Source organism: Pelophylax lessonae (assembly GCF_965119305.1).
Source record: "Pelophylax lessonae genome assembly, chromosome: 12".
NCBI lineage: Eukaryota > Metazoa > Chordata > Amphibia > Anura > Ranidae > Pelophylax > Pelophylax lessonae.
The window spans coordinates 177461297-177487079 of NC_138779.1; the positions used below are offsets into that span (position 1 = coordinate 177461297).

Here is a 25783-nt window from a genome sequence, read left to right on the forward strand (position 1 = left end):
TGTCTTCTAAATGCGGTACTTCCAGTAAGTGATGTCACCCGGCTCCTCCCGATGCGTTGCGTCACAAATCAACGTGATCAAGGGTAATCTTAAAGTGCATTGTTTTTCACTTTTCAATGTGTTTAAAGTACATTTCAACTGACAGGAATGCAAAAAAACAAGCAGATGGAACACCACTTATAGCATATGTAAACCCTCACCTTGTAAAAACAACCCATTTAGTTTAAAGTAGAAATGAAAGGCAAAACATTTGTCTATAGATATCAAAAGAACATTATAAACACTTTTCCCACTTTTTTTATAAGTGATCACATTTCCTCTGTTCTCAGCTGCATAAAAGCTGGGGGAGGGGAAGCAACAGCACACTCATCTTCCCAGTAAAAGGATGTGCAGGATGGAGGGGGGGGGGCATATCAGGACAAGTCTGATCATTGGAGGGGAACAGGCTGAGAGATCCCAGCAAGAAAACTCCACCTCAGCCAATCAGAGGAAGCCTCATATTCATTCAGCAAATTCAAAAGTTTTTTGTGAATGGCTAAGCAGCGCTCAACCCGACTCAATATTGTTCCAGAAACGGGACAGGTAGTCCCCATAATGCCGTCCGAACACAGAGCTGATGCTACATACTGTTTATACAGCGCTCTCAGGAGGTACATCTGTTAGTAAAGCAAATAGTTTGTTTGGAGCAGGCTGGTCCAAACAAACTATTGTGAAGTGACAGAAAGCTAGAGTGCTTCTGTAAGAACAAAAAAAAAAGAAAGACACAAAGCAATACAGTGCAAACCGCTACTGTATTTCAAATTTCAGTCATTGCACTTGAGACACTTTTAAAAATGCTTTCCACTAGGGATACACCAGGTATTCGTCGATACCAGATTCCTATACCTATTTATCGTGCTGTGCGGAGCAATTTGAACCTATACAAAATGAATGGGCTCAAATCGCACTGCAAAGCATTGAATGTGATTTGAACAGGAATGCGGTGCGATTCCTGTCCAAATCACATGCAGTTTCCCACACCGCTCATGTGTGAACCAAGGATGAAGTCACTATGACAAGCCTGGTGTGACGGATCCCTACCCTTCTCACTAACTTGTGACAAAGGACCAGCCAATCTCACACCACGCTGTCACTTAAGTAACAATGCCATCCTCAACTGTACCCTGCACAAAGATTTTCCAGCTCGCGGGACCACAATCTGGTGCCAGCAGCCTGAGAGCGATTGTCACTAGGCTAATTAAGCAATTAACCCTTTAAAAGCCATCACCCCTGTTTGGTCCGAGCAGGAGGAAGCTCGTAATTTTAGCAATACCAATTATGATTTTAGAATAATTGTCTGTAGCACACACTGTCACCACAGACAGGTATGTTCATAGGATTTATCCTATACAGTAGCACTCTTCAAGAGACAGGTTCTTTGTTAGGTTGCATTAACAGCTTAATGACAAGATTAACACTTTACAAAATAAGGTTTTATTAATAAAAAGGTCAAAGCAATAGCAAAATAAGGTGGAATTGAGGAGGAAGAATATTTGTAGTCAATGTCCTCTGTGTTTTTTCAGAGTTCAGTTGATGAGCCACGTGTTATCAGTTCTCAAACTTGACAGTTCCTGCTTTGATGGTACCATGAGAACTCTCAACTGGTTAGGCATCTCCCTTTTTCTCTGGAACCAAAGGGGTGTTGACTGATACTCCTGACCAATAAAACCAAGTGGCCATGGGCTGTCCTGGGTTTATGACAATATCAGGTCCCTCCCTTATAGAAAGTTTTATACCACTATTCATATCTTCCAATATGTCCTGAAACTGATACATTATTGTTCGGCATTGAATTTCGTGTCCAGGGATACTAAACACAGGGTAGCTCAGCTAAACTTGTCACCCAGGGAATATCTGACAGCTATCTTCCCTTCTATATGTGCTAGTGTGGTCATGTATGACCTTATTTCATTCAGTACAACATTTCTCATTTAAATATATACTTATTATTAATGTGTCATGTTCCTGTTTGAGTTTATAAATCGTGTTGATTTATTAAGTTTTGAATTGGGCAAAGCTCTAGGCTTGCCTTTTATGATTCCCATTAGTTCTACGTATCCTTAATGGATTTGGTCATAGTTTTACGATAGGCCTGGACAGCAGAAACAGACATCCTGCCAGGACTCAATTAGCTGTTTACAGCTCTGCACAGACCTAAGCGCTGGTTTTTGATGTCTCTGAGTTGAGATAACAGCTCTTTTGAAGTGTAAAACCTATGCATTCCATGAATTAAAGGAGGAGGGAGGGGGCCAATGTTTAACTGTTCTGTAAGACTGTGATGGCTGACTCTGATGATAACTGAACAACATGGCCACTTGCTACAGCTTTTTGGGTGTTCAGTATGTGATATCATTACTCCTGGGTTCACACAGGAGTGGTGTGGGAAACCACATGTGATTCAGCAGGAATCGCACCGCATTCCTGTTCAAATCACACGTGATTCTTTGTAGTGTAATTTGAGCCCATAGCATTTGCATGATGAAAAAGTACCAGTATTGGTGCAACCCTACTTTCAACACATTTGTAGAAATGCGGATTCCAAACTGTCATGGACACAAGTCCTTAGGCTTCCCTTAAAGCAGGGATCTTGTGGTTTAAATACAAAGAATCAGATTTTAATCTCTCTCATTCAACCAACACACACTGCAATATGGCATGTGTTGATGCAGGTTTTTGCCATTGTCAAAATATATTTTTCTGTGTTCTTAAATTAAATAAAGTATTTATATATTTTTTTATTTCTCTGCCTCCTGGTCGGTCATATGGTATAGGTTTACAGATTATGTACATCTAAAGGATAATTTCACCTTTGGAACACTTTATATGTTCCAGCCATGTTTAGGGTGGAACATGTAACATGTTGCACCACCCCCCCCCCCCCCACCTTCATGACAGTAGGTAGGGGGTTTTCTCCCAGTACCTCCTATCACTTTTTAAAGCTCAGCCCATACAACCGCATCATTCATTTATGGATTCCTGTGAATGAATAAACTACAAGTACTGTCTTCCACTGTGGCAGATATACTTGTAGTTTCTATGGGCTGCGGGGGGCTGATGAGCACTCTCGTAGTCCAATGACATGTCCTCTGGCTTTCAAACAGAAAGCCTGTACAGGCCCCCCGCAAGAAAAATTTATTATTTTTTTCAGTAAAGGTGAACTTAGCCTTTAACTGATTACCCTTAATTTGTATTCTTTATTTTATTATTTATAAATGTAGATAAATCAATGCAGGCTCGCACCTTAATTTTTATTCACGCCTCCACAACAAAATGTAGATAAATCTATGCAGGCTAGCACTCTACTCTTTAAAGCTGTGATATAAAAGGGTCTGATTGTTTTTTATAAAACTTTTCTGAAGTCAGTGGTATTTGTTGTAAGACTAAGGTTAAGTTCACACTAGCTGCGGCCACGGCTCGCAGCCGGGGTCCTATGCGTCCTTGTTCTCCATTTCAGGTAAAAATCAGGTCAGATTTTTTGCCTTAATTCAGACCTGAAACAGAGCCAAAGATGCACAGGACCCCTTTTCCAGTGTGGAACGCGGCCACGGAGCTGTGTGAACCAGCTCCATCCTCCTGTCATGCAAATTGAATGCGGGGAAACCCGCATCCAATTCCCATCGGTGTAAACATAGCCTTAAAGTGGACCTTGCAGTAAAATGCAAGGTCCACTCAATTTTCCCCCTCCCCTTACTCCACATACTCATAGTAGGTAATTTATAAAGGGGGGAAATCGCAGACAGTTTTTTTATTGCCCCGACATTTTACTGCAAGATCCACTTTAAGTGGGCCAAGGAAATAAGTTTAGTTTATAGATCCCTACCAAGTGTTCTCATGAAAGGGAAAACAATTTTTCCTTTGATATGGAACATTACAATAGACTTCAGAACCCCAAAAAATGTAGTCAAATATTCTATTGTACATATCTTTATTTTGTTATATTTTTTATTATGCTAGTCATCAAGCAGTTCCGAATTCAGTAGAAATCTGACAAAATTCAAGCCATGCATGGCCAGCTAACGATAACAATATATTTTAAGTGGAAATCCAAACAAAAGGTTTCATTTTTTACTTTTGGATAGAATAGGGAAGAGTTAGCAGCTGTGTCTATTTCTTTTACCACAGTATTTCTGTTAAATAGATTTTCCCTCCCTTCTTGTCTCACAAACAGAAAGGAAAATCTCCCCCAAAGTGAGGGGAAATACATTCTATGACAGTTGGCACTATAATTGGTGTCCTCATAGGTAGGTTTGCCCTCTACTTCTGTATTGGAGACAACTGAATCATTTTAAATTTTCCCTCGCTTTCTGTTATGACGACAGTGGTCATCAGGCCACAAAATGAGAATAAATCTCCCCAACAATGGGGTCACAGAGAATGATAAAACCCCAAAAGATGTTGCATCCCATTACCTCTGTACCCAAAAAAAAAAAAAAATGGTTTTGGCTTGAGTTGAACTTTATACCTTTACTTTCAAAGCTTCTTTGCTATGACGTGATGGTGAAAAGGTAGACTAACTACCTCAAAGAAAACTGGGACTTTTTAGGCACTATTGCTATACAAAAAAAATATATAAAAAAGTAAAAAAATATTTTATTTACCAAAGTCCTTAAAAAATAGCAAAATATGTAAGTCATTCTGGTCCTATATGTTTCTGGGAGAACAGAGGAATGTTGCTGAGTTGCATATTTGGACTCATCATCGGGGCCCACAATTTTTGCCAGCATTTTTGGAAACCACCATCTTATTTTTTACCACTTCTAGTGGTTGTGTTATGTTTTAATGCCAAAGTGATTCTCCGATAAACTAAGGTCCTTGCGAGTCGCTTTGCTCCTCCTGTGGTCAGTTGCTTAGTCCCAAGATGAGGATTGCTTTTTTCTGACTGATAAATTGTCTTGCCTTCTCCTGACCCTTAGGAAGAGTTTTTAGATGCATCGGAAAAATCTCACATGTGCTACCACATTAATAGTGGATATTTTGATTTGATATTCAGTCATGTACAGCATAATTGTACGTCATAATGTCAGCCTGTTTTTTTTTTTTAATGGTTTCAGGATTTTGTGTAAATAAAAGATTCTTGACTTTTTTCTATATTTTATTGTATTGAAATAGTGCCTAAAAGTCTAAATTTTCTTTGAGGTAGTCGATTTGTCTAGCAAATATATGCATGGGAATCTCGACACTTATATTGAATATATGAGTCACTTTATGATGTCAGGTGGATGATGGTGAAAAGGTGTATACAATTTAAGCACAAAGCAATTGTCATTCTTGCCTTTTGATTGAGACAGTTCTCTCAATGGAATTCAAACTCATCTTGGATAAGAGGCTATTTGCTTACTTTATTTTGGTAAAATTTGGATCTTAAGTTGTCTGTATACATGTTTTCTTTATGATCCTATCCTATGTCGGTGGGAATAGCTGAAGTATTTTATTGTCTGGCTATCATAAAAAAAATCTAGAAATTACTTTTTTTGTGGCTGCTATGGGTTACTGTATTTCAGTTATTTGCTGAGCTTTTATATAAGTAATGAACAAGCTGATTCAGTGAAAGAGCAATGATAATGTACAGTAACCCATACCAACCAAGTGCATTTCAGGTTACCAAAGTCAGGGCAGTGAAAGGTGATTGGTTGCTATGGGTTGCTGCACTTTGCCCTTCGCCTTATTGAATAAGCTGCAAATCTGACCAAATACATAATAAAATCAGTTTTCTTAAATGACCATAACATTAAAAAACTCAGTATTTGTTCTACCCTTTGAAAATGTTGATATTTAGTTAATTTTTCGTTCTTTATTTGAGTGTTTTGTGTGTGTGTTTATTTTGTTTTTTCTTAGCTCTGATAAATCCCTGAAGCTGACTTATCAGTGCCAGCATTCGAGGCAAGTCAGGTCCACCTACTGTAGCTAACATCACATGCTTTAAGTAGTCTATATTGGATATAGTGTGGTAATCCCTGTAATTAATCAAAAAGAACGATAGTGGATCAGGTTGGTGGATACGTCATTACTGTGAGAAGTATGCATTCTTTCTGTGCTATATATTCCGGAGATCAGAGTCTGACCAAAGAACAGTAAAGTAGGGCACAAAGGAAGCACTGTTTTAGCAGACATCTAGTGGGTATGCTACCTGCCCGATAAAGCAAAAAGCATAGTCTTATCACAAGTATCATTAGAAAATGAAATGAAAGTACTGTACAAGCAGTCAGTGCCATACTCAGATTCCATTTGGTTAGTTTAACAGGTCAATCCACCCAAAGCTGATATTATTAGGTTTGCAACTGATACATGCGGGCTGAATCACATATTAGATAAATTTGTACCTTTCAAGCCTTCCTATTTGATTTGCTATCTCCACCTAACTGCCACATTTTTTATGGTCTTGCATTCCCTATTGGAATTATTATTCATTATATATTATGGTGATCACAGTAATGGCAAAGTAACTCTTCCTCCAGTTACAGCAAAGGTACAGTTGGCAAATATGATGGGAAAGTTTCACTCCTTGGGTTTGCCAAGCAAATAAAGTGGTGCAGCCAGCCAGTGGCTTCCTGCACCTAAGATATCAGCCTTGGTTGGGCAAGCTCAACAATAGATGTTACCATTGACCATCTGGTTATTTTAAATGCACTATATTGAAGGGTTCCAACTATCACACTTCTGTTAGTAAAATTTGCTGAATTGACCAAATAAACAGTTGTCTGCGTGGCCAACATTGGCAGGAGAAAGTTGCATGTGTCCACAGTAAACAGATTTAAATCCTACAACCTTGATAATCCTCCTGCTACTGGGTTCATGTTTTGTTTGATTGTGTGCGTGTACGCGTGTCCAGTACTTGTGAGTCTCTGCTACTCTGCTGCATGCCTGCTTCTTCTCCATGCTTATTGGCGAATGAGGTAGCACTAAGCAAATATGGCACCGAGACACCAAGGACTTGGTTTTGGCCCACAGAAACTAGGGTGCATGTATTTTTTATGCGCTTTCTCTGGCCTTCTTAAGCCTAAAAAAATGGGGCACCATGGTTTATTGCATTTTGGGAATTACCCTGTTAGGTTGTCTCACTTTTTCAGGCTTGTGGGAGAGTCTGAAAGAAGTAAGCACAATGCTGAAAATAAAGTGACCTGAACTTTTACAAATTTGTAAAGGTACATGTTACACACAGATATATCATCTGTATTATGGCCTATAGTTGCTACATTTCAAACTACTACCAACAAGAGACATTAAGAAGGTATGAGATGAATATTGCTAGTTACTTTGGAATTGAAAACAGTACAGAGATTCTTGAATGCCTCCTAGTTTCTTAGTTCACTAGGAAAGAGATAACCTCTTTACAATTACTCAGGGCTGTTTAGTAAATTAAAGCCTTGGCTGGCAAAAGCACATCTGGCATAGTAAATCACCAACCCACAAGTGCCAAACTTGGTGGAACCATGACTAGACTAAAGTAATTAGGAACAGGTATGATTAAATAAAATATAGTTCGTTGGTACTGATCAGCCAATAAGATATTATCCTGTGAGGACACACCACCCATTTTTTGTCAGATTGCTAGTTCACACCTCTTTATGGCATTCAGATTACTACACCAGGGCGATATCCCACATCAGGGCTATTGGATATTTAACTAAAAAGGCATCTATGGCAGCACCTACCCTGACAACCATTGGTTTCTATCTCAGCTTATTTCAGAAAATGTTCAATTAGTTATTGCTTCTCCCAAAGTTAGCAAGACAAGTAAGTCATTGAACAGCTGACCTGCATGAGCAAATGCAGAGTTTGAATCTTTCTTGATAGACTTCTTAAACCTTCTTTGTGCCTCTTGTACAATACAAAGTGCATTTACTCAGCACAATTAATTAGAATTTATATCTCATTGATCCTATTTCAGTGAACTCCAGACTGATCAATTTATATGGGTTACTGCACTGCGTATTATCATTGCTCTTCAATCTACTTTTTTTTAAATGTGTCTCAGTTTTGTTGCATTTGGGCAATAAGGCAGCCATAGTCAATGTTTAACAAAAAAAAAAAATCTCTAAAACACAATAATCTGTTTCTAAAGCATTTTAATGAGAAAGATTAATTATTTGCTTTACATGATTGGCATGAGGGATTGTATAGGACAAATGGGGCAGGTCTGCTAAGAAAATTTTAATCTGTTTAGTCTGTAGGGTCAGTAGGGGCAATATATATAAAGTAAATGTATCCACAAGGATCTAAACATAAAATGCAGAACGAGGTAGTCACTTGTAGGGATTATATAGTGTTTTTTTTTATATATGTTTCTAATCCATATTCAGTAACTTTTTTTTCTGTTTAATAATTTGTATTGTCTTTACACAATAGCACATGACAAGTTAATGCAAGGAATATAAAACCTGAACAGGGTACGCAGGCCAATGATACAATAGTAGTTTGACAGGTAAAAAGTATAATGTAAGAAAAATTGACCAGTATACAACCTCAGGGCCCCAACACAGTGTCAACTGGTGTGCAATTAACATAGTAAAAGTTTTTTTTTTTTTTTACACTTTAAGTTGTAAAAAATGAATTATTGCCCATTAGTATTTATGTTGTAGCTACGACATAGGTGAAAGGAAATCCCCTCAGTGGGACACTGACAGGAAAATAAACCCTACTCTATACATAGAAAGGAAAGTTGCATTTGATAAATTTAAAGCTTTTTAAAAATATATATCCACATCCAGGTAAGTCTCGGTTTACACTACGTCGCTCCGACTTAGGGGGCGACTTGTGAAGTCGCGTGCAGCGCGACTTCGGCGTGACTTGCACGGACTTCATAAAATGAATGTCTAAGCAAGTTGCCTCCAGGTCGCCCCGAAGTAGTACAGGACCCTTTTTCTAAGTCGGAGCGACTTGTGTCGCTCCTATAGAACGGCTCCTGTACTGCACTATGGGAGCGTGACGGACCGTGACTTGTCAGGCTGACAAGTTGTGGTCCAAGTCGGACTAGTGTGAATGCAGTCTAAAGCCATCTGTACCCTCCAGGGTAAACAAATACATTTTAAAAATTAGTTAAATAAATAATAAATACATAAATAAAAGTTTACTCTAAACGCAGACCATAATTCAAAGCTACAGATGAATATTGCTAAAAGCTACTGTGTATCTGAACCCCATAACAAAATCTGCAAAGGCCCACATAGTCCTCTAAATCACTCCAATGCAGATTGCAAAAGAATGTGATCAGTTTAAGGCCCCTTTCACATGGGCGATCCGATCCGCCTGTCAGATTTTCAGGCGGACCTGATCGGATGCTCCATGCATCCCTATGGGGCAGCGGGTGTCAGCGGTGACATATCCGCTGACTCCCACTGCTCTCCAATCCGATGCTATCCGTGAAACTCGGATGGATGGAAACCCTATTTTCCATCTGTCTGGAGGATCGGATCGGATGAGAAGAAACAGGCGGTCCATTCTCATCCGATCTCCCCATAGAGGACAGTGGGGATCTAACAGCTCCGTCTCTGCAAACAGAGCAGAGACGGAGCTGTCATCCGCCTGCTCAGCGGGGATCAGCGGATCGATCCCCCCGCTGAGCAGTACGGACTCCTTCGGGCGGTGCGCCCGTGTGAAAGGGGCCTAAAGTGGTTGTACACCCTTAAACATACCCAGTGAATGGGCTATTCTCAGGTGACACACAGAGATGAAGCAAATTCTCCTACACAAGTTGCACCTATCTATTTGCAGCCTCCTCTGCATACGTTCAAAATGCTGAATTTATTGAGCTTGTTGAGAGTTCAGAAAAAAAAGAACTGAAATTACACTTCGCAGAATTCAGTGAGAGCTAATAGGAAGGAAGGAAGGAAGGAAGGAAGGAGGGAACAACCCCCCCCCCCCTCCACACAGCTTACAGGAACAGAGCTGAGGCTGTCAATTTAGCTGGAGGTCCCTCCCCTGTCACCATTTTTGTCTTGGTGCCAGGAAAACTTTTAGCATGTGACTCACGCTGATAGCAGAGGAATAAAGCAGCAGGCAGAAATGACACTTAGTGCTCTTAATTGAAACAAGTACACAATATAGAGCAGTGGTTCTCAACTCTGGTCCTCAGGACCCACTAACAGGCCAGGTTTGCAAGATAACTAAATTACATCACAGGTGATCTCATTTTCTGCTCAGTGATTGCAGTATTCTAGTCTGCATCTCCCCAAGGTAATACTTAAAATCTGGTCTGTTAGTGGGTCCCCAGGACCGGGGTTGAGAACCTGAAAAGGGGGTATTCACACCAAAAAAACACTAGTTGATGGTACCACATCCCTATATGCAATATGGAAGAAAAGGTTTCCCCTAAGGGTTTGGGACTTTTCAGGTACTAAAGATGTCCATGAATGTTTTTTATAAAAAATCATACATTTTATTGACACATAAGAAAAAATAAAAATAACTTAACACACATTGGTAAGTAGCAAACAATTGATCGTGAAAGTATCAATACACAGAAGGTGGTAATCTCTTGCAGCATTACAGTATCCAACGCGTTTTTTTTTTTTTTTAATGCTGCAATAGATTACCACCTTCTGTGTATTGATACTTTCATGATCAATTGTTTGCTACTTACCAATGTGTGTTATGTTATTTTTATTTTTTCTTATGTGTCAATAAAATGTATGATTTTTTTATAAAAAATATTCATGGACATCTTTAGTGCCTGAAAAGTCCCAAACCCTTAGGGGAAAACTTTTCTTCCATATTTCATGTCTGAGGTTTACAACCACTTTAATGTAAATCATTTTTTTGTGTGGTATTTGCAAATATATATAGTAAGCACTGTATATGGCAGGAGCCATATTTGCTTAAACAGACTTCTTCCTGGGTATTAGTCTTGCACAGTGACTGCTTTACAGATTTCTTTCAACCAGTGAAAATCTATCAATCAGGTCTGACCTTACCAAAAGCAGGCAGGACTTTCAAAAGTAACCAATCTCACAGAAGGTCAGAAGTCACTACAATTCTTCAAAGATTAACTTAACCACTTAAGCCCCGGAAGATTTACCCCCTTCCTGACCAGGGTTTTTTTTGCGATTTTTTACTGCGTGACTTTAACGGACAATTGAGCGGTCGTGCGACGCTGTACCTAAACAAATTTCACTTCCTTTTTTTCCCACAAACAGAGCTTTCTTTTGGCGGTATTTGATCACCTGTGCGATTTTTGATCATGCGCTATAAACAAAAAAAGAGCGTAAATTTTGCAAAAATAACAATATTTTTCACTTTTTTTTATATGAAATTCCCCCCCAAAAAAATGTAAAAATCAAATTTTGTTAACATTTTCGGCCAATTTGTTTTATGCTACATATGTTTGGTAAAAAAAATCGCAAAAAGCGTATTTTGATTGGTTTGCGCAAAAGTTATCGCGTTTACTAACAAAGGGAAATATTTTTGTAATTTTTGGTGTTTTTTTTTAACGAGTAATGGCGGCGATCTGCGATTTTTTTTGCGGTTTCATGCGACATTGCGGCGGACAGATCGGACCCTTGACTGACATTTTTGACACTTTTGGGGGTACCAGTGACATTACTGCAGTAATCAGTGCTATACATATGCACTGTTACTGTAAAAATGACACTGGCAGGGAAGGGGTTAACTGTATTGGAGAGGGAGGGGTTAAGTGTGTCCTATGGGCGTGGTCTCCTATTGTAAAAACAGAGATCAACGGTTCTACATAGTAGAACCGTCTGATCTCCATTTTTACACAGGGGAGAATGACAGGCGGCTTGTTTACATAAGCCGCCCGCCTTTCTCCCGCTCTACCGACGATCGTAGTGTGACCGGCGGACTTGGGGTCCGCCGGTCACACGCCCGCACTCCTCTGTGAACGAGCCGAGGCGGGCGCGCGCCTCAGCGGGCGCGCGCTCGCCCGCTATTGGCTCAAAACCCGGTGACAGGCTAGCGACGTAGATCTACGTCACTCTGCCTGGCCGGGGCTGACTGCCGACGTAAATATACTGTGCGCAGTCGGCAAGCGGTTAAAGCAGAGGTCTCCAAACCTTTCAGTACAAGGGCCACATTGTATATTTTACAAATATTCAAGGGCCGAAAAAAAAAAACACTTTTATAAATCAATGAGAGCCCCCTTACTTTAGAGTCCTTCCTTCCATTAGGGTCCCCGTCAGAGCTCCCTTACATCAAAGTCACCCCTTACATCAGGGGTCCCTATCAGAGTTCCCATCACATAAGAGTTCCAGTCCGAGTACCTCTTACATAAGGTCAAAGAAAAGACCACAGGCAGCGTCTGCTTGGCTGTGGGCTGTATAAAATCTTGTAGTGGGCTGGATGTGGTCTGCAGGCCATAATTTGGAGACCCTTGACTTAAACTGACCTTTTACCTCCCGCCCTCATTTCGTGGCCTAGCAGGTGAACAAATGAAATTCATAAAAAAATGTGACTTAGTAGTAGTTCTGTCCGAATGCAGATCCCATCCTGTGCCAGCAGCCATGTTTCCTATAGCTATGGCTGTATTCAGGTAGTGGTAGCTCAAGAGAAGCCAGATGATCTTTGCCTCGTAAATTAAGTTATAAGATTATAAGGTGGCATAGATTAGGGTAAATTAGGTATTAAAACCAAACACAAACATTTATTATGTTGCAGCATACCAGTTCTTAGATGCCATGGCTGAATTCATTTTCTTTTTTTAGGCTTCCTTTCTTCTATTTTCATCTGGTGATCCTGCCAGTAAGTCTGTTTTTTTTTTTTTCAAAAGAACAAGCTCTCTTCCAGATGTATCAGTTTACATGGATGAGACAATCCATTTAACACAAGCAGGGGAGTTTACAATGACCAGCTTTGATTTATTCATGTAAAACCTTTATCCTAAAAGAAAAAAAAAATGTTTGCTGTAACTGCTTATAAAGTGTGAGCTGGAGTTTGGCTTCAATTTGTTAGTGTATCTAAATCTGCTAGTCCATCTAACACTCCCCTCCCCCCAGGTTAACAATGCTGCTGTCCAAAGGTGCCCCCTGTGCTCCTTCATCCAGAGTGGAGGCACTCTAATACAGAAGGTGTGTTACTGGACAGATCACCAGGTGAAAACAGAGGGGAAAAAGCCTAGAAAAAGAAAACTAATGCAGCCACCACATCTAATGATCGGTAAGCTGCAATACATTACATTTTGGTTTTGGGTTTATTACCACTTTAACTCCACCGTAAAGCCCAGTTGAAGTCTAATGCCTTTTTCTTTTTGTTATAGTCCTGTATCACTGAATGTTATCATTTCTAACTGATTTTTACTCAGAAATTCCTAAAAAAAATACCCATTCCTTCCATTTGAAATGCCATCCAACTCCAGTGCTTTATGTTGACGCAGATAATTAACGGCCACAACCCTCACATTAGGGTTCTCACCCAGACTTGGGCAGCGAGGGGGTGCGTTTGACCTGGTTAATTGAACTATCAAGTGGGCTAGGTCAAACTATGATACCTTATTGGACTGCGTAGTCATATTTCGACAGACTACACGACAATTTAACAGGGCAATGGAAGTAACACTATGAAAATGAAGGCTATAAGAAAAATCTCTAACTGACCGGATATCTATCTAGGACTTCAGTCGGGCTATAGGCAAGTATTTTATTCAAAATCCCTGATAAACAGATGACTGATCCTAGGAACTTTTGTAGTATATAAAATGCAGCAATCAAACAAAATATGTATTAACAAACAAGTAAAGTTGTGAAAGTCAGGTCACCTCTGCCACCAGTTGTCCTCACTTGTTCTTCTTTTCTGGAGTTAAGAAGCAGTCAGTCTTGAAAGAAGGGCATTACACACATATAAAAATACTTCCACAAAATGGTAAAACCTTGTGGATATAACTAGCCTATCACAATTTTGCAGTGCAAAAAATGTGGTTGGCTTCCTTTAGGGTGCACAAACTACTTCCTTTCTCTTATACATATGGTTCCAATGTGCCAGACCAGTAACATAGACACCAAGGCATGAAAGTGTAGCCAAAATTATCTTAGAAGTCCCACCCCACCTTGTCCTCATGTCCAAACTTCTATTGGAGTACAAAAGGGTTACATAAAACCACATGCAGTAATTTAAAGCAAGGTGAAAAAGCAGAAACTCTTGACAAGGCATGTTTTTTATGTTAAAGCTGGGGGGGGGGGGGGGATTAGCGGTTTAATCTACATGGCCAACCATTTGGTTATATTCTGACTTGCTTGTGTTGCTACCTTAAATGTTTTTTTGCATGGTGCTGTTTATGTATTTTGACAAGATAATCTACTCAGAAGCATCAAAGTCAAATATATGTCCCTTCATAAACCGCTCATTATCAATTGATTACTAAAAAAAATATCATTTGCATAAATTCCAAAATGCACTGTATTAAAATGATTATATTGTTAAAAATAAAATTGATACCCTATTGTTGTAATCTGTACAAGGTTTCAATAAAGTTAACCTGTTTATTTGAAAAAAAAAAAATTGATACTAAAGATAGATAGATAGATAGTATTAATTTGTTATATTTGAGAAGTGCAGCAAAGGCAATGAAGATGTGAGCTGTGATTTCCCAATGCAGGTCAAAGTAACAAGTTTGGTTTATTGCCCGTTCCTCTTTCTGCCCGACTTTGCCGGGCGCCCTGTGAAGTCGCGATGCACAGCGCGCACCTCGAAGCGGCATGCACAGACTTCATATCATTGAAGTCAATGCAGGTCGCTCCAGGTTGCCCCAAAGTAGTACAGGACCCTTTTTCTAAGTCGGAGTGACTTGTGTTGCTCCTATTAGAACGGGTCCTGTGCTAATCTATGGCAGGTGACTTGTCAGGCGACCAGGTCGCGTTACAAGTTGCCCCAGTGTGAACCGGCTCTTAGTATCTTAGGTACTAATATTAACTAAAAAATGTTACGGGTTTTATATACGCTGTTATTTCTCATGTTTTCTGTATCAAAAACGGGATTATTATTTTTCACTTAGCCCAAGGCTAATTTATGCAGTAGCAATATTTAACTGCATTCATTTAATTCTTTCCTTCAGTACATGTGTTACCTCCAGCTTTACTTCACACTTGAAGTGGTTTATAACGTTAAAGTGTTTTTGTTTTAGTTCTGAAAAGTGTGTGGAAGTGTTAAAATCTCTGGCAAAATTTTCCTTTTGCTGGAAAAAATGTGAAATGTGATACAGATCTCCCAAATTCCAAAATAATTAATATATGTGGGAATTATTAGCTTCACATTGAGGCTATTAAAAAAAAAAAAAAAAATAACGGACCTGTCCAGTTATCCCAGAACAAATATCAAAAAGTGCCAATTTTTAGATATAGGCCAAAGCTAAAATGTTATATATGAAACATATATATTAATTACTAAACACAGGCAATCCAATTTAAGCCTACAAGAAAATCTATTCTAATTAAGAAAATACAAAGGGATCGGTTTACTAAAGGTTGTTCACTTTGCAATGGAAGTTAAATGAGGTGAAGCTATTCTGACTTTCATCATCCAGTCGTGTGCAAGGAAAAAATATTTGTTTTTTGTTTTCCTTGCATGTGATTGGGTATTGTTTGCAAAAGTGAAATTTTACTATAAGTTCTGGAGAAAATGCTATTGCAAAGTGAAACTTGCAAAGTGAACAGCCTTTGGTAAATCAATTCCAATTTGCTGAGAAATGCCAAAAAGGATTCTATAATTTTTAGAACTAAAATTGCAATAAAAATAGCTCCCAGAGTTCTTAAATTTTGTCTTGCATTCTCCTTTAATTGATATTTGGTTATGGCTCTGTATAATGCATGACACTGTGTGGGCACATTCAAGGTCTGTATCTTCTTGCATATGAATAGACATCAAACAGCAACCTCTGCTTGTGAACGGACCTCAAGAGTATACAAAAAAAGAACTTTTCATATATATGTGTATATATATATATATATATATATATATATATATATATATATTACACATATTATACAGTATAGATGAAACACATTACTGATTGATAAAAATTGCACATAACCGCTTTTATGAAATTAACTTCACATTAGAACTCCCTTCACGTCAGGGTTCCTCCTGCATGTCTGAGTCACCCCATCACATTAAAATCTTCTCTAACACCACAGACACCACCTATCACAAAGTCAGAGTCCCCCGTTACACCAGAGTACCTCCTATACATGAAAGTCTCCCATCACATCAAAGTACCCCCATAACAAAGACCCCTATCACATCAGAGTCCCCCATCAACCCAGTGTCCCCCGTTAGATCACAGAGCTCTCATCCATTTCTGATCCAGGGCAAACTGGGTCTCGTTCCAACCTCACCTTGGTGTAACACAAATGGCCAGAGCATCCTGGTTAAGAAACAAAGATCTAGATATTAAAGATGTCTCAATTTGACCCTGCAACCTGATACTCACCTCTAGAGCATGGCCCCATCATCTGTTCAAAAAAACTGTTGCCAGTTTTAGCTGATTTCTATGGACATATGCCAAGGATTATATTGATGTGCCTCAGGATGCTAATCTCTATGTGGATTACTAATTAAAGATGGTTGACTTCCGTTGAGTTTCGGTCTAAAAAGAATCATTCCACATAATGACTGTTAGATGGAGCCAGTTTGGTTTAGACTGACTTTACAGGTAACTATCAACGTTTGCATGGAAGACAATATGGCTGAACTCCAGGAGCAGCTTCCATTGCAATTTTAGTTCTAAATATTATAGAATCCTTTTGGCTATGTCTCAATTCATAATATTTCTGTGGAGATTTTCTTTTAGACTTGTGGTTGCTGTCTGGCTCATGTAAATTCCCTTTTGTATTTTCTCAATAAGAGTAGATTTCCATGTGGGATTAAATTGTATTGGACCTGTTAGCACTCCATACATACTCTATAACTCTTACACCGTTTTCTTTGAATTAGGTTTTATTGCTGTCCATGCTTCAGCTGGGGAGTTTCACCCTCTCTATTGGACCTAGTAACTATTTTTTCTGTTACAGAAAGTTACTGGAATTTCAAAATGTTAGAGTTGCCCCAGTAATATGAATAGAGCATAAATCTTCCCATGGGGACTCTGGTGACAGCTGTCTAAGAGGAATTTTCCCTTTGCTTTAGGAGGAATTTCCACCTATTTCCTTGTGTCTCTGGGACAGGAAAAAGAGGCAAATCTGCATAACAGACAGAGGCAGCAAAAAGAAAAAAACCTAGCATGGGTCTCAAAGTTGAAGTATATTTTTACTTCCCTGGTTCAACCCCCCCACCCCTTTATAATGCCAATTACATTTTTAAATACAACCTTTCTGCCTTCATTACATACCAGTGCTGTCTTTACTGTGGTTTTCTAGTATGTATTGCAAGCAGACCATGACTAGTGGGAAGGGTCACCAGGGTGACTCACCAGGCTTTCAAGAACCCTCAGCCCTAATTCAAGCAGTGGACTGTCTCCTGGGAGGATTTATGCAAATATCAAAACATTTTCATTAAAAATCTAAGTGCTTAATCAAATAATAAAGATGGTATCTACATGCTAGCTTACATAGTTAGTTAGGTTGAAAAAAAGACACAAGTCCATCTGGCTCAATCAATAAAAAACAAAAAAAAGTAAAAAAAAAACCCAACCATAAAACCCCATATACACAATCCTATACCCGCAGTTGATCCATCCATTGACATGGATGAAAATGTATATATAAGAGTATGGATTTTCTGGTTATTGTCATGAACTTCACAAACAACATATCAATTAAAACCACAAAATATTTATTACAAGAACATATATTTATTACAAGAACATAATTAAAAAATAAATTATTCAGCAATAAAGAAAACCAGGCTGAAATTAGAGCTCCTAACAGACTTCCCAGCTGTTCCTGTAAAAAATAACAATCATCAATAATATATTGTACAGTCGATATCTAAAGTAACATTGATTGGGAACATGTAGGCAGCCAGCAGATCACATCTCTACATGTTTCACTGTATTGCACTGCTTCTTCAGGAGTATGGGGAGAAAACAGTGTCTCTAAAATTGTAGAAAACAAAGAAATAGTATATATTATAGCTGTATGAAAGACACAGGCTATTTAGCAAATCCCTGAACTGTAGAGGCATGAGAGGCCCCCTATCTTACCCAATATCTTCATGGGTGGATGTCAGTTTAAAGGAGTGGGCTTTCTTAGGCAGTACAGGTCATATTCCTATCGCACACCTTCCTGGTTTGTAGGCACCTGTATACTGGGTGCTGAAGCGATCACCAGCTGGCCACTGGATCAGTTAAATACATATTCACCAACACACCAAGGATCTTGCAAAAGCAGTCCAAAAACTTTATTCCAGAGAAGATCACATCAAAAAAATATATAGTGCAATGTTTCGGAGCCATGCAGGATCCCTTCGTCAGGCATGTGACATGCCTGACGAAGGGGTCCTGCGTGGCTCCGAAACGTTGCACTATATATTTTTTTGATGTGATCTTCTCTGGAATAAAGTTTTTGGACTGCTTTTGCAAGATCCTGGGTGTGCTGGCAAATGTGGCTTTCTTAGGCAGACTGCTCTACGGAATGCCCACATATGATGCTGTGCCTTCATGTTTGAAATAACTGAGGTCCAATTAATGAAAAATGTGGCCCAGGGAAATTAAGGTAAGGGAGGTAATGGCTAGATGCACCTGGGTGCTCTCCAAACAGAAAATGAGGCAGGCTCTGACTTGCTGCAGCTTCTTTATGTAAGTATACTGTGAAATGCTCACATTAGCAGTATTATAATTTTCCAGTAAAAAAAGAGTCTTACAGTTACAATGGCAATAGAGGTAGAAATCTGCTGTAAAGAGTTAAGAGTAGTTTATATAAGACCCCTTTCACATGGAGTGGAGCACGCTCTGATCAGCAGAGGATCTGTGAGCTGAACGGATGTCACATCTGTGCTTTCTTAGTTTCTGCAGAGAAGTCACGGGCAGACCCTACTGAGCTTTATGGGTGGCTGGGTGTAAATGGACTCGGCAGAGATGTGTAAATTCCAAAACTGGTTCTACACTGCTAAAAATATTTTGGCAGGTAAAACAGTAAACATGTGCATATATCTATTTGGCAAGAATTCTGCTTTACAACTAGGAAAATTCATAACCTGATTAGATGAGAACAAGAGTTTTTCTTCCCTGCTAAGAAAATAACTTACAAACCCATTATGAAATTGGTAAACAGACTGACACAAACCAGTACATAAAGGAAGACCCAATACACGAAAGAGGCAAATTGAATTATGTTGTTTGTGGATATTGTTTTCCTGCCAAATAACAATCAATAACCACTTAATGAAATGCACGCTCATTTTCCAAAAATGGTGAAAAGCAAAAGTGGAAGTCTTGTCCATTGCACACAGTTTGATTTAAATATAATTTATCTTGCTTTGTAAAACAAGAGGACATTTGACAGTTCCTGCAGGAAACGCAGATATTTTCTGTCCTCTGTTTTTGATCAATTAGAAACAATAGTCAAAAAAATTGAGAGGCGGCGCGTATTTAAAATTTTTTTGCACATTGGCCTCACAAATTTAAAATTATTTTAAAATATTTAATCAAGATTAGCAAAAGAATATATATATATATATATATATATATATATATATATATATAGTTTCTTTTGTGGTGCAGGGTAAAATCACTCTTTTAGTAACCCATTAATTCTGAGCCTTTGTAAATATTCTCTATTTATTATAATCAAATATAAAATAAATAATACAATATTAAAGTGTAATTAAACTCAAGAACAAAAAATTTCTTTTTCTTTTAGTGTCATCTGCAGCAGGACAGGGTGACCATACACCAGGGGTATTGAGTTAAAATTCTCAGAGGTCCGGCCATTACAATTTTTATCCAGCAGAGATCCGAGTCTCATGCTTGTGCTATGACTCGTTTTAATCACATTAAGCCACTCCCCATTACATTACAGTTTCCCCTTTTACATCAGTGTCATCAGGCCTTCCCTTTACATCACAGCCCCCGCTTTACACTACAGTGCCTCTTTTACATTGCAAAACCCCCGCTTTAAATTACAGAACCCCACTTTAAAATACAGCACCCCTTTACAACAAAGCCCCCTCTTTACAATACAGCCCCTTTAAATTACAGTGCCTGCTTTACATCACAGCCCCTCTTTGCATACAAGTCCACCCCCCCTTACATCACAGTGCTTCCTTTACTTAAATGTTCTCTGTGTCCCCCTTCACATCACAGCACCCCATCTTACATCAAATACCTACACCCTTTATGTCAGCCCCCCTTTCTTGCACCTCAGTCCCCTTTGCAGCCCCCCCTTACTTGCATCCCAGTCCCTTTCACAGACCCCCTTCCTTGCACCCCAGTCCAAATCATAGCCCCCTTTCCTTGCACCTCACTCTCATTTACAGCCCCCCTTACTTACAGCTCAGTCCCCTTCAAAGCCCCCCTTATTTGCACCTCAATCCCCTTCACAGCCCCCCCCCCCCTTTACTTGCATCTCAGTCCCCTTCACAGCCCTCCTCCTTGTATCCTCATTCCCTTCACAGCCCCCCTTCTAGCACATCAGTCCCCTTTAAAGCCCCTCTTAACTTGCATTTTAGCCCCCCCCCCTTACTTGTATCTCAGGCCCCCTCACAGCCACCTCCTTTTATTCCAGTCCCCCTCCTTGTATCCCTGTCCCCTTCACAGCCCCCCTCCTAGCACCCCAGTCCTCTTTACATCCCCTTCACAGAGGGCAGGACATGCTTTTCATATTAACAGGCAGGGGATTTGGCTGTTGGGACTGCCCCGCCTCCTAGCAATAAATCACTAGCTTGTTAACTTGAAAAGGATGTCCCCCCATTTGTCTGGACATGCTGTGCCTTCTGCCTTCTATTTGCTGTGTAAGGTAGGAGGAGAACTACATGGATGGAAGAGAGGCTGTGCCTTCTGCATGCTATGGACAAATGCTGGGGCAGCAGCAGGAGAAGGAAGCTGTCAGCCGGGAGAGGATACCCAGGCTACTAAGTGGCAGAGCCGCGGTCCAGGTAGACTTTGCTTTGCGGTCCACTTTTGGCCCGCGGTCCGCCATTTAGTGATGCAAAATAAACCTCCTGCGCTCTAGTGAAAAAGCAATGGTGGGGAAAAAAAGAGGAACACTTCCGTTCCTTAGGGCTTAGATGGATATGACTACTGGTCTTGCCGCCCCCTCAGGACCAAGGGTGTCCGAAAACAACTGAAAGACAACAAAAAAAGAAAGGGGCGCACCGACCTAGTGCATCACCACTAAAAATGTTTATTAAAATGGTATAAAATAAGCATTATACTCACAAACCAGACGTGAATATCGCACATAATAACATGTTCAACATAGGGTCTCCAAGGTGGCCAGGGTACTACGTGATGCTGGATGGCATGCTGTGTACCTTATAATAAACTACTGTGGCTGGGTTGACACGTTTCAAGGGCGAACCCTCTTCCTCAGAGCCAAAGGACGCCTGCCATACACACTCACTGTACTGTAGAACAGTGTTTCTCAACTCTGGTTCTCAGGGCACACTAACAGGCCAGGTTTGCAAGAAAACTGAAATACATCACAGGTAATATCATTTGCTGCTCAGTGATTGCAGTATTCTAGTCTGCATCTCCCCAAGGTAATACTTAAAATCTGGCCTGTTAGTGTGCCCTGAGGACTGAAGTTGAGAAACACTGCTGTAGAAGCGATCTAGGATGGGACCACAGAACATCTCCCACTCCTTAGCATACATAGGAGTGGTTCTGGGGTCCTCAGAGATAGCTGAGAACAGTGTAAGGAATAAGAATTCTACACAGGAAGTTATCACCTTACAAGATTTTTGGCAACATCAATGGGTATTCTTTGCACTTAATAAACAGATATAACAAAACACTTTCAAATGTATGTTAGCCAACCAAAAGAGACCACATTGTTAGTATGTACATGCCCTTAGGTGAACACACTATTTAGCATTAAAAAGTGTCCCAAATGAAGCCATGACGGAACCAACATTAAAGAAAATGTGTAGGGTTAGTTTACATGTTTTCTACGTATCTACTTATCAGAACTAAATACACTTATAACAACTTGTAAAACTAGATACAGAAAAGTACTTATTTTCTTTCCAATTGGGTAAATATAAAATATTACAAATATTTTAGCTTTACATGATGCCTATGTTTTCTGTAGGCTTTCCTTACAGCTGTTGTGTTAAGAAAGTAGCTTAAATAACCAAGAGGAGCAACACTTTCCCCTTTCTTTCTCCTAGCAGAGATAGGAATATTTTAATCCTAGGGCACCACTGTACTTTTTCCACTGAGAGATTTAAAGAAGTACAGCCAAAGATTGTTTGGTTGTACTTCTCTTGTGGATCACAGGAGTGAAATTCGTTCTGCACTCCTGTGACTTGTTTTCAGCAGACAAGGGGCTGCAGCCCATTGTCGGCTGATATCACAGAGCCGGTCCAAGTTCAGGAAAGATCGCAACCCGGGATCCGCCCACAGGCCTGGACCGGCATCAAGTTCAGCCTCTCAGCAAACCGCTGGGAGCCTGAGCCACTGAGAGCCTGAGCCAGCCACTTCCGTCCTCTCCACAGCTCAGTGCTCCAGTGAGTGTGAGGGGCAAAGCAGACTACTGGTGATGGTCAACAGCTCTCTAATCACGGATTCCTGAGAATTGAGCGATCAGCGGTGTTTGATCGATTGGTTCTCAGTCTTAGAGCAGGCAGGAGGCAGATGCAGTATTGGGCCGATGCTGCATCCACCTAGGTAAGTATGATTTAAGAAAAACAAAAAACATTCCCATACTTCTCTTTTATATATTGTTATTGAAATATCCTGACTTGTAACATTTAAATCAACGTGCTGCTAATCAAATAATGGTAATTAGTTAAATCCCTCACTATCAAACAGAATTAAACAACAGATTAGATCAAGTTCTATGGGTACATTTAATAAGCAGCAGTAACGTCACACCATGGCCATACTACTGCTACTTTATTATAAAAAAAAGAACAAAAAACAATTAAAAAAAAAAAAAAAGCATTGCATTTTTATAAAGTACAGTGGTGTGCTTCACAAATGCGCATTGCACTTTGCCGGCTTTAGAAGTCTAAAGCCAGCAGAGTACAATAGAAATGAATTGGAAGTCACAAAAAAAGTTGGGTGGAGAAGCCCAGTCATGGGACCTGTCACATGACCAGTTCTCCTACCATGGATTTCTCTTTGTATTCCCGTTCCTGTTCTGTTAAGAGACTCTTTGGGAATGCAGAGGCTCCCCACCTTGCTTTAGGAATGGACCATACAATTTGGGCTATGGGGTGTAGAGCCAAGTAGGATGTAATGCAGAGTGGCTAGTGATATCCACTCTCGTTATAAAGCAACCCATTAGTCAGTCTTCAGGTGGCTGCTAAAAAGCAGGTAGGAAATGCATTATTTGCAATCTTAATGTCATGGATGTAGCTACTACTAAGTATGTGAATGATAATTAAGATTGTTAGAAAAAAAAAAAAAAAAATATATATATATATATATATATATATATATATGTAATATAATAAATATATATATATATATATATATATATATTATTCAGTATTAGAACATTGACAAAAAGCTACTATAGTTTATCTTTACTTAAAGTGTAAGTAAAGTAAATGATTTCACTATTTTCAGATACACACTCACTGAAACTTAGCAAGTTTTGTCGTAAAGGTTTTTATATTGAAATAGGAATATATAGGGCTTGTGCTGCTTCTGAGTAGTAACAACTTTGGCTTTTATTGTATGACGTTTCCCTGTCCGTGTTTTTGGACAAAACAAGTTGCGCTTCATAATCTTTTTTTTTTTTTTTCTTTTTCATTTACCTCATGGATATCAAGGTTATGAAAAATCCCGGAGTCTAAACAGCATAGCTGGCATGAGTGGAAATACGCTCAGACTGTCTCCTATCTCCACCCCATTTGGGTCACCATCTGCAGTGAGACGCCCGCGCTCTCCCATTCCCTCCATCTTATAGCATGGACTCAACCAGCCAATAAGGGGAACATAAACTAGTAATAAACATGAAAAAACATCGACACTGGCAAAATGAACAAATAAGAGACTCTAACAAATTTTATTATTTTTTAACAGGTTGACAAAAAATATAGATTATATGCAGATATATTTAAAAAGAAAACATCTTTGGCTTTTAAAATAAGAAAAAAAAAATACAAAAAAAATTACAAAAAAAAAAAACATTTTGCACTTTGCTGAGGAATATATATATTTAAAAAAAGACTTCCATGACTGAACTTGAATGGGATTGGTGTGCTCCAGGAAGTTGCTGCTGTGGAATAGGAAAGGCTCTTCCGCTATGGAGGCAGAAGCACCAAAAGGAGGTCAAATTAGGGAGGAGAGGAATGCAAGGGTATAGCTTTTTTTTACTAAAAACAATTATTTATTTCCTTCCTGAAATAATGAAGGCAAAAAAGATGAAAAAAAGGTAAACAGATATATATCTATATATGTGTGTACAAAAGAATGACTACTGTTAAAACCCTAGTAAATATATATCTATATATTTATTTCAAATACATTAATTTTTTTTCTTTTTTTTTTTTTTTTCCTGGGTGCCCCTTTTTATTTTTGTCCCTTTTTCCTTTATTAAAACCTTGATCTTATTCCTATGGAGCTGCTTTGTGCTTCCTGGTCATTCCTCACCACCATACTCTCAGGATAATATGAGCCATAAGTCAAACTAACTGAGATATATATATATAAATATATATATATATATTTATATATATATATACACACATATTATTATTATTATACATTTTCACGTTTCCTTGTTTGCATGACCTACTGTTGCAAGCAATAAAAAGATTGCCTGACTGCATGTTCCTAAAAGACGATTGGTTAAAAACTGTATACATTGTAGCGTAACATGGTGACATTCCCATAGCTAGCTAACTTTTTTTGATGCATGGCTCTATTGACTTGTCGTTTCCTTTTTTGTCAGAAAGCTGAGTCCACTTTTTCTCTCTCTCTCTCTCTCTTTCTCTCTCTCTCTCTCTTTCTCTCTCCTTTTTTTCTGTGTTTTCCTTTTTGCACTTTTGTCTCTTCTCTTTTTTTTTTTTGTTTTTTCTTTTTTTTTTTTCTTTTTGTTCTCACGCAGAAAATTATAAGGAGAGTCCTGTCCTTGTCCGATATATGCAGGCGGAAGCTGTCACTGTGAATTAATTGATTTGATCCCCTAGATACAATCTTCCTTCCAAACCCTGATTTCAGAACAAACACAAATGTAAAAAATTAAAAGAAATTTTAAAACAAACACAAAACGCAACTACAACAAAGGCAATGTCTTGAAAAGGTGGAAAATTTTTGAGAAAAGCAGTTTGTGGCATCAAGAACAGATCAAATCAACGTTCCCATACAGGTGGGATAAAGATTTCAAAATAAAGTTGGCTACCAAGAAGAAAAATGAAAGGATTGAAAAAAAAAATAAAAAAATAAAAACTGGATTCTTCTATTTTTTAAATTGAGGTTATATACAAGTGGCTTGCACTGGAATCGAGTGAAGAATGTGTTGATCTATGACTATTTGAAAGGCAGAATTCTGCCATGGATGCACTAAAGCATCAAATGAAAAAAATAACAATATTAAAAGGAACTGGAAAGTTATAACAAAACAAAAAAAAAAGTTAAAATACTATTTAAAGATTGCATTTTCCTAGCCAGCATGTGTTTGCATGTTATACTGTAACAATGATATTTAATGTTATATGCAAAAAAAGGTATATTTTCCTTCCAGACTACAAA

General features: G+C 38.9%; 1 protein-coding gene across 9 annotated transcripts in view; it reads left to right on the plus strand.

Annotated features, from left to right (window-relative positions):
* The window catches only part of LOC309568008 (voltage-gated potassium channel KCNC1-like), a 208774-nt gene extending 183350 nt beyond the window's left edge, over positions 1-25424 (plus strand). The window contains exons 4-5 of one of the 9 annotated variants that reach the window (XR_014225982.1): positions 23860-24464; positions 25140-25424. Coding sequence is in view for 4 of the 9 variants with exons in the window: in XM_082273567.1 (XP_082129693.1) it covers positions 23860-23996 (137 nt within the window). In the remaining 5 variants the exon portion in view is untranslated. Of the gene's footprint in view, positions 1-5874; positions 6028-12986; positions 13006-23859 lie in introns of those variants that run through there. The other 8 variants (XR_014225983.1, XR_014225984.1, XM_082273568.1 and 5 more) reach the window with 8 other exon arrangements.
* Positions 25425-25783: the final 359 nt, after the last annotated feature.